This window comes from Galeopterus variegatus, unplaced genomic scaffold (genome assembly GCF_000696425.1).
Source record: "Galeopterus variegatus unplaced genomic scaffold, G_variegatus-3.0.2 Scaffold3852, whole genome shotgun sequence".
NCBI lineage: Eukaryota > Metazoa > Chordata > Mammalia > Dermoptera > Cynocephalidae > Galeopterus > Galeopterus variegatus.
The window spans coordinates 67,973-78,118 of NW_007729963.1; the positions used below are offsets into that span (position 1 = coordinate 67,973).

The following is a 10,146-nucleotide window of genomic DNA, read 5'->3' on the forward strand; positions in this document are numbered from 1 at the left end:
CATGAAAACATTATACTAAGTGAAAGAAACTAGACACAAAGAACCACATATTGTATACCACTTATATAAACTGTTCAAATAACATTTTATATAAATTTGAACATTTGAACATTTTTCTCCATACAGAAAGTAGATTAGTGGTTACTTAGGACTGGGGGTGGGCAGTAACTGCTAATGGGTACTGGGATTCTTTAGGAGTAATGGAATTGATAGCAGTGATGGTTGCATAGCTCTATGAATATACTAAAAACCAGTGAATTACATATTTTAAAAGGGTGAATTTTAGGGCCGGCCCATGGCTCACTCGGGAGAGTGTGGTGCTGATAACACCAAGGCCACGGGTTCGGATCCCATATAGGGATGGCCGGTTAGCTCACTAGGTGAGCGTGGTGTTGACAACACCAAGTCAAGGGTAAAGATCCCCTTACCTGTCATCTTTAAAAAAAAAAAAAAGTGAATTTTATGTTTTGTGAATTATATCTCAATATAGCTGTTATTAAAAATGTGAAAAAATAATAGGCAGTTGCCAGCTATTTTCAAAAAGTACAGTATTTCAATAAAAACAACAGAAACTATATAGGTAATACCAATATGTCACATTTTGGTTTTGCTTAAGAGTGAGGCAAATGAGCATGGTCACTCTGGTTAGTTAATACTAATAACAACAGTTCCTCTGTAATGACGAGCATTTACTGTACTTTGCATACACCAACTCACCTAATCCTTGTAAAGCCCTATGATGCAGGCATTTCATTATCTCTGTTTTTTAGATGGGGAAATTGAGTTTAGGAGAGTTGAATAACTTGCCCGTGGTTGCGCAGCACTGAAGTTGCAGAGCCAGGATTTTAACCAAATCTGATTGCAAACTGCCTCCTTGCATTGTGTGGACTGGAAATTCTGTGTGGAGGTTAATTTTATTCATTTGTTGTTTAGTTCTACTGATAATTATAGAGTCACCAATGGCAAAGCCAGAAGATTTACTACTTACCCCTAAGCTACTCCAAATCTAAGAAAAAACTGTGCTTGCTGCTAAAGTATGTTCAAAAAGGTAAAATCATGACTCTCTTGCAAATAAAACATGAACTTGTATCAACATTTTTATTTAACTCATTAATTAATGAGGAAACCAGTAAGATATTAAAACCAGTTCAAATGGGAATTTGATATACAGAGATTTACATTCTTTTCTAACAAAATTCATTTGTTTCATTGTAACAGGAATCATTTGCATTGGCAGATTAGGCTTTCAGCAGTAGCATTAGCCAGCTCAGCCTTTGTAGGGAGAATTCCATGTTGTTGAGCCCACGCATACCCTCTATCCCTGCTGCCATGACCTCTTTGTTCATGGGCTTATAGAGCAGGCACTTCAGTAGCTGGGTCTAGAGGCTGTCTGACATCCACAGAGCACATAATTTTGTCCACATGATTAAGAGTCTCCTCTAGGGTGAAGATATCTGCCATCAAAGGGCATCCACATGGGACACAAATATCTTCACAGTCTGCCCATTCAGATGGGTCCAGCCACATATGTCTTTCAAGATTTCCTTGTTATGGGCCGGCCGGTGGCGCACTCGGTAGAATGTGGCGCTTGGGAGTGTGGAGGCACTCCCGCCGAGGGTTCAGATCCCATGTAGAGACCAGTCCGCTCACTGGTTGAGCGTGGTGTGGGCGCGACACCGAGGGTTGCAATCCCGTTACTGGTCACGAAAAAAGACAAAAAGAAAAAAAAAAAAGATTTCCTTGTTAGAAATCTTCCAATCCTCTTCTTTTCAAGGCCCTGACCATCCACCCAAACCATGAGCAACTGCCCATGAATCCATGTAGATATGTACTCTGGCCATCTCTCATTACAGACATAGTGGACAACCAAATATATGGTTTGAATTTCTGCCCACTGGGACTTTCCCTCGCCCTGTCCTTCACAGTCATCCCTGAGTGTGAGTGAATGTTGCTACTTTCATGTGATACCAGCATGTCAGATAGACCCAATCCAGGCTTGAGTTTTTCTCCCTTAGTACACCAGCCATAAGCAACACTGCAAGAGGCCATAGGCTTGGAATAAGGGAGAGGAGGCAAAGTACAGGAGTTGGTGTTGAAGCACTCTGAGCCACCTGCTCATGCAATTTACCTGTACCTTCTGGACCTGCCTGAGTTCAGTCTCTCATATACCATTTCCATTTGTTGATTGCTGCTTTATAGCTAAGTACATCAGACAACATCCTGTTCATGATGGGAGCTCAAGCTGTGTGGTCACCTGATATCCCATGGTTAGGCATTCAGCCTCTACCAAGGCCAGAATCTGCTCCTCAAAAGGAGAATAGCTATCTTCAGAAGAGGGCACAGATTTGCTTCAAAATTCTAGAGATCTGCACTGCCTCCTATTAGTGTATTCCAGAGCGTCCATATAGCATTCCTATTTGACACTTCAAGTACCACTGGATCTGTTAGATCACAAGACCCAAGCAGTAGAGCAGCTTTACTGCAGCCTGAATGTTCTGCAGGGCCTTCTCTTATTCTGTTCCCCGATCCACCAGCCTATGGATTCAGCTAAAGTAGCACACTCAATGTGGTATGCTGCCTCCAAAACCCAAAATGACCTCCTGCTGTAGGCTGGATGTTTGTGTCCCCCCAAAATTCATATGTTGAAATCCTAATCCTAATGTGATGGCAGTAGGAGATGGAGGCCTTTGGGAGGTGATTAGATCACGAGGATGGAGGCCTTTGGGAGGTGATTAGATCACGAGGATGGAGCCCTCATGAATGGGATTAGTGCCCTTATAAAGAAGCCCCAGAGAGCTCCTTCACCCTTGCACCACATGAGGATAGAGCAAGAAGGCACCATCTATGAAACAGGAAGTGGGCCCTCACCGCACACCAAATTTGCTGGTACCTTGATCTTACACTTCCCAGCCATCAAACTGTGAGAAATAAATTTCCATTGTTTGTAAGCAAGCCAGTATATAGCATATATTCTGTTATAGCAGCCCAAATGGACTAAGGCACCTACCAAGCACTGTGTTCCTTTTTTCTCATTAGTGATGCAAGATGCACCAATTTGTCTTTCACCCCAGGAGGGATATTTCAACATGCTCCAGACCTCTGACTCCAGAAATTTCACTGCTAGTATCAATTCTGTATCAGTCTGGGTCCAATCAGGAGAAAGAGGCCATCCAGTAATATGAACAAAGAAAGTTTAATGTAAGAAGCATTAACTATATCAGGGAATTGGAATAATGAGGGAATGGCCAGTAAAAGGCAAAGAGAACTCTAAGCAACGTAGGAATGATAGTATAAGAAGCAGCCACCACCCTAGAATTGAAAACTCCTTCAACTTCTATTATAATGATAATTAAACTGTACATCATATCTCCAGTGTTAAGAGGTGGCCTAGTACCCCAAAGGTTCTGACCAAATATGAGTGAATTAATTAATACAGCCAATATTGGCACTCTAGCAGCTTCCAGGAGAATTAGTCTGTTTCCTGCCACGTGTGCCAGACCCAAAAAGGAATCTCCAACACACACCTGGATGCTTCCGTCCAATCTGGAAGTGCATCTGGAAGTGCTGGTAATGGCCGCAAGGGAGCCCTCAGTGCAGGGCTGAGTGTAGCCTTTGTCAACTTCTCCTTAAGAAGAGGCAAAAGCCCAGCCCATCTTCGTAGACTGTCCCCAGCCCGGAAGCTACACAATCGCCCCAAAGAGTCTAGCACTGCTCCGTCTGCTGCGTGAGGCAGCGCCGGCCTGGCTTCGGGGCGGTAACAGGCGCAGGTGGGATTCCCATCAAAGGCTCCTGCCCGGACCTAGAGGAAAAAGCGCCGGGGGCGGCCGGCGCGGGCCAGCCCCTCCCTGGCCAGGCGCGGCCCGGCCTTAAAAGCGGACAGGAGAGCCAGGCCCCCGGCGGAGGCCAGGACGTGGCGAGGCCGCAGAAGGGGCGCACGGGCGGCTGCTGACCGACTACCCGCGGTGCTGCGCCCGGGAGCCCGGCGCCCCCGAGCTGCCGCCGTCCACGCCCGAGGCCGCCGTGCTGCGCGGCGCGGCCGCCAACCTACGGCAGCTGCTCGGGTCCTTCTCCCCCGACGCTGGCCACCAGGGGAACCGCGTGGAGCTGATGGCGCGGATGGTGGAGGCCGTGCTCTCCGACAGCCGTGGCCTCAGCTGGGGCCGCGTGGTGGCGCTCGTGACCTTCGCCGGGACGCTTCTGGAGAAAGGGCCGCGGGTAACCGCCAGGTGGCAGAAGCGGGCCCTGAAGCCGCGGCCGAAGGACACGGAGGAAGAAGGCGCCCCGGACCGCCAGCTCTTGGTGGACTTGCCGAGCGCTGGGCTCATGGGTGGCGCCGCGCCTGGCTGCAGGCTCAGGCAGGCCGGGTGAGCAGGGGCGGGAAGGTGGCCCAGGGCGCGCCCACGCGGACCCGCTGCGCCAATGCCCCGGTGGGCCATTGTGGGGAAGACAGGATCATTTAGTCAAGCTCCCTCAGCTCAGGTCTGGTTGGGGGTCGTGCAGCACATTCTTTGTAAACAAGCTGTGTGGGTGGAGTTAGTGCACATGTGCATCACTGTATCATTTTAGTTACTTGCTATTGTGTGTTCTTGAGTTTGTGAAGCAGGCTGGCTGGCAGAACTTGTCTAAAGATAGAGCATGTTTACTCTGCTGGCAGCTGCTCAATTTCAGTTTTTCAGTGGACTTTGCTGGTAGCACTCGAGTTTATGAGTTTCTCTATGGACTGCCTATCTCCTAGACGTGTGTGTGCTGAAATAGACTATTCCTACTTCAACCAAGGCTCTAGGGACCTTTTTGCTGGTTACCTAGCTCATAGACCTGTGTGTGAAGGGATCTGTGAATGGGCTGGAGGGGTCTGTGAGGTCCAGACCCAGCCCTAGCTCTCCCGCCAGGTCCCAGTGTGAAGTCCGGGGTCTCCTCTCAGGGCAGGTAGACTGGCAGGCTGGCAGACTACAGGGCTCTCTCCAACCCGTTCTGAAACAGCTGTGCAGGACTCACGACTGCACGCTGTGACCTGGCCCTTGCCTTAGCCCTCCCTCGGGGGCCTTTAGGAAGCAACCACGTTAGGTCTGGGTGCTTTGCTCATGTTTGACCAGCTAGTTGGTCAGCAGTGGCATGGCGGGGCCAGGTGGATTTTTTTCTCCTTCACCCATTGAATGTGTTGATCTGGAGGTGGCAGGGCACCAGTCTAAAGCATTAGAGTAGGAAGGCATCCCCTTGCCCAGCCCCCACACCACTCGGAGGCCCCGAGGCCAGAGGGGTGCAGAGGGAGGGGTGCATAGTCACTCAGTGGTGGCTCTGACATTGTGGAGTGACCTTGGGCACCAGCGGAGGCGCTGACTCGAGGTTCCTTAACTTCTAATCCGCTGCACCCATCCCCTGATGGGGACTTTTCCAGGCAGCCTGGCTTTCAGCTGTAGGTCCTTAATCCCTGATCTAGGTTAGAGGGGCAGGCCCTTGGCTTGTAGCTCCCCTTCAGGAAGCCTTCATCAAGCCTCATCCTCAGTGGAGTTGATTCAAGGACTGAAGTGACCCACATTTTAGAATAAATATAGCCAAACTACTAAAACTCTAGGGACTTAAAAATAATCCTAGGGGCTCAAGGGTTAGCTCAGATGGTTAGAGTGTGGTGACACCAAGGTCAAGGGTTCAGATCCCTGAACCAGCCAGTTGCCCCCCTCCCCCCAAAAATCTTGAAACTTAGCCTCCTGTTGGCAATTTCCATTTAGACCCCGTGTGGTGATGAATTGGGTCCATTTGAGGAGGAAAGGTAGTATGAAGTGTCAGTATTAACTCCTGCATTATTCCTGATGTTCCTGTTGGTCGTCAACATCTGGGCCAGCGAACTCCTTGGGCTGAGTTTAAGAACCCCACCTGAGCCATTTGTCTTAATGAGGCATCTGGCCCCTAAGGGCTCTCCACCCTAAAGAGGAGGGATCCATTGTTGGTTTTGTTTTTTTGTTTTGTTTTGTTGGCTAATCAACTATTGATTGACTAAGGAATAACCTCTTAACATCAAGAAGTTCACCCTGGCCTCTCCCAGCTGCAGTTAAAATGCCACAGCATAGAGTTCAATTTCCTCCCTAAATGGAGCTGCTTACTATATTATCCCAGGTGATAACTTTTCAATCTAGTGATTTGACAGTTTCCCAAATGGCATCTGTCTTTTGCTCAGAAAAGAGCATAGTACTCCACCTTCTTCTTGGCTTTGGGTCGAAACATGAACGGTCTGGGGCTGGCTGGTTAGCTTAGTTGGTTAGAATACTGTGTTATAATGCCAAGGTCAAGAGTTTGGATCTCCATGCTGGCAGCCACCAAAAAAAACAAAAAAAAAAAAAAAAAAAAATGTTCCTGTTAAGTGACAGAATTAAATGATTGCTTCTATACCCGCTGTTGGACTACTTCTTACAAATCTTAACTCATCGAGGGTTTCTAATTACAGGTTGCCTGTCATTCAGAATTTCCTTTCTTTTTAAATCCAAGAGTTGTTTTACTGTCTAATCTAGAACCTCCTGTGTATTTTGAGTGCAGATCTTTTTTTTTTTTTTTGTCTTTTTTCCGTGTCCGGCAACGGATCGCAACCCTCAGTGTTGCCCCCGTACCGGACCGGGGACCGGCAATGGGATCGCAAGCCTTGGCGTCGCTCCCGCGCCTCGCTCAGCCAGTGAGCGGGAACCGGTCTGCATGTGGGATCCGAACCCTCGGGCGGGAGCGCCGCCGCGCTTCCCAAGCGGTGCACTTATCCAGTGCGCCACCAGGCCGGCCCCCACTAATGTTTCTTTTCTAACACTTACATCTCATTTTCTTTTTCTTACTTAATTGCATAAGTTTGTGAATGGGAGTGATGACTTTTTTATCTACCAGGAATTCACTTGATTTCTAGTCTATTGATGGCTGGCTTCTGGCACATTTTTTCACTTTAGCATTTGAGGAGGAAGAACATGTGGAGACATTGCTCAGACCATAACGTAACCTAGACTCTCTAGGGTTTTTTGAGTCAATTAAGGATTAGACACACCTACTGTTAATTCTCTGAGGTAAGAAACCATCTCCTGAAGGTGAGCGTCGCTGACTGTGCGCGGCCGCGAGGCCTTCCCATTTCGGGGAGTGTTTGTGATTAGAATGTCTAGCTACCAGAGAGAATTGTTTTTCCCACGTGGTAACCACTTCCTTGTTTTCTGGAGTGTGGATGCTTGTTCCACAAGCTCAGTACTGTGGGCTCATGAGAAGAACGATTAGCATGATGTAGCACTGGTTTCTGTGACAGTTTAGGCTCTCTCAGGTGCAAATTCTTAGTGACGCCAATACCCGTCAGCCTGTAAGTCCTAAGTCCCTCAAGTAGCACTTCTCAAAGGGTGACAGTTCTGAAGTCTTGGAGATCAGGGACTTTTGCCCTTGTTGAAGGACAATATGTTTGTTATTATCGATCTCAAGTTTTTCCTGCATTTCTACCTTCGAGATGGGCACTTCTAGGTAAATGTTGTTTGCTTCAAACACATGGATTTGTTTTCCAGCCGTACTTTCCGTAGAACCTTGGAGTCCTTTTGGGCCCTGCCCCCTCCTCTCCCCGCTGCTTTTCCCAACTCACACCAGTATTGCTCCCAGGACGTACCTCTATTAATCAAAATATTCTCCATTCTCCCTCTTGTAGCCTTCCCTGGTGCCATGTTCCTTTAGGATCTTAAAAGCTCCTTCCAACTCTCTTTGATTACTTTTCATCTTTACATGCCCCTAGTTCATCTGCAACTCTGCGACCTAGAGAATACTAGTAAAATATGTATCAAACAGATCCTTGTTCAAAAATCTTTATAGATCAGTTGGTTAGAGTGTGGTGTTAGAACACCAAGGTCAAAGGTTCAGATCCCCGTACTGGCCAGCCACCAAAGCAAACAAAATATCTTTATGGATTCTTCATTGCCTACAATGGAAACAGTTCAAGCCCCTGGACTGGCTTTCCCTCACTACTCCCCACTACTCCTGCCAGTCTATCTCACTGTCCCTTGGATTTGTGTCATGCATCCTGTCCCTCATCCTTTTTTTGTTCATGCCATTTCTCCAGCAAGACCATTCTTTCCATCCACCAGCTTTGCTTGTTGAAATTCTTCAATACCCATACTAAATCCTATCTCCTCAAGGAAGTTGCAAGAGAACATCCTCCCTCCTAGTGCTGAGCGCTGTTTGTGCTCCATAGTTGGCTTAAATTGCTGCTTTGTATTTCAGTTCTTCCTTTCCTTACCACCCCCATTTCCTTCTCTCATCTCCCTCAAATGGGCTGTAAATTATTAAGCACAAATTCCTGTCTTCTACTACCCCCAACTCATTATCAACACAAATCAAGCATATATGGTGTTCAAATACTTAATTATTACCTTGTGTTATCTTTTTTAATGTTCCTCACATGTGCAGAACACAGAATCATTAGTTCATAACATACTCAACATCGCTCCATGTGTGCATGGTCTTATTTCTTTTTTTTTTATTTTTTTTTATTTTATTTTTATTTTTATTTTTTTATTTTGTCAATATACAATGTATATGATTGTTTGTGCATGGTCTTATTTCTAATGAAATAAGAACCATGAACCCACCACTCAGCATAAAAGCTGGGGCCTTGACCAAAACATCCAGCCCTGTGGTCTTTCCCAAACGCTTCCTACCGCAAGTACTTAAAACTAAAGACTGAAGTGCCCTGCTATGACAGCGGGCCAGTCAGCCTAACCCAGACTGAGGATTCCAGGTGGCCCTCCCTGGAGGTGATGTTTGAGTCCCAGGAGGAGTGGAGAGCCCTGAGGAGCAGAGAGGGAAGCAGGAGCGTGATGGGAACCAAGATGAGGCAGAGATTTGGAAGTCAGGACTCCTTAACATCACAGGACAGAGCTGCTGGCGTGACTAGGGCTCAACTGCTTTCTGAGTAGTCCCGTGGCCCCTGCCTGGAGTGCAGGTCGCCCTTCTGCTCCCCGCTGGATCTTGACTGGCTGCCCCACCCCTTCCCTCCTCCCGCTGGCAGGGCCATGACATGGCAACAGGAGTTACTATGACAGTATGTACTGAATGGGGTAGAGTGTCCTGCGGGATCAGTTGTTGCAAGTAGCAGTATAAGAGAAGCTCAGTGACAGGGTGTTCCTTCCCTGGTGTTGCTGCTCCCACACAACATCCTATCCTGTGTGCATAGTCATGGCTCAAACTGCGACTCTTGTCTCACGCCGTTGGCACCATAACCTCCTCGAGGGAAGCGGCTGTGTCCTCCTTGTCCCATTTGTATATCCGTCGTCTAACACAGTGTCTGGTATGGGACAGAGGAAAGGACCTGTGTAACTAATCTGAATACAATGCTAATCAGATACTCCCATTCCAGAGGAGGAATCAAGATAGCGGAATGGACGGTCCCCAGCGTCACTCTCTCCCACAAATCAACCAATTCACAACTGTTAAAAAGCAATGACAGCCATGCTGGGGCAGCTAAAGCTCAGGGGAAGAGGAGGAGAGACCTACAGAGTGCATGAAGGTGGGAGAAGCCACGATGAGAGAAAGAACGAACCGCTCCGAACATTTCGAGCCCCAGCCACTTGCAGGCTGGCCCTGGTGAACAGGGAGCAAGAGCTGGCAAAGCCGCAGCTGTGCCCTCTGTGTGAGGTTGCTTGGAGGCTGCAGGAGAGAGGAGGGCCTTGGTGGCCCCAGGGACAGCTTGACCACTAACAGGGTTCCCATGGACCCACATAGGAGCAAGGGGCCACAGACAACTGGAAAAAGGAGCCACTCAGAGGCCTGTGAGTCATGGCAAGGGACCAGAGCATGGCCCATCCCATGGGAAGTGTTTGGAGCACGGGCAGTGGGGGAGACAGGCCTAACAGGGGAATACTGGGACACAGCAAGCACAGCTGATCTGCCCCTGTAAGGAAAGTGAAAGAAAATGGTCAGGGCTCCTCAGATGTTCAGAATCTTGCCAAGCATTTGATGTACGTGCGCCCCGGTGTTCCTTGGTTATTGTCTAATGTAATTGTGCATGTGTGCCCAAGTGTCCTGGGTTATGGATCTAAGTATAAAGGCCTAATGGCTCTGACACACGGTGCTTTCTTCTCAGGACACTCCAGGAGGCCACTAGGGTGGCTGCTACTAGCTCTGAATAAAGCCTATTAATTTTTTACCCGC

At 48.0% G+C, this 10,146-nt stretch overlaps 1 protein-coding gene across 1 annotated transcript; it reads left to right on the top strand.

The window, feature by feature from the left end:
• The first annotated feature begins 2,816 nt into the window (after positions 1-2,816).
• Positions 2,817-4,460, top strand: BCL2L10 (BCL2-like 10 (apoptosis facilitator)). Its single transcript, XM_008586150.1, is given in 4 exon segments — positions 2,817-2,886; positions 3,632-3,754; positions 3,881-4,327; positions 4,330-4,460. Coding segments are annotated over 4 exon segments (771 nt in total).
• The last annotated feature ends 5,686 nt before the right edge of the window (positions 4,461-10,146 follow it).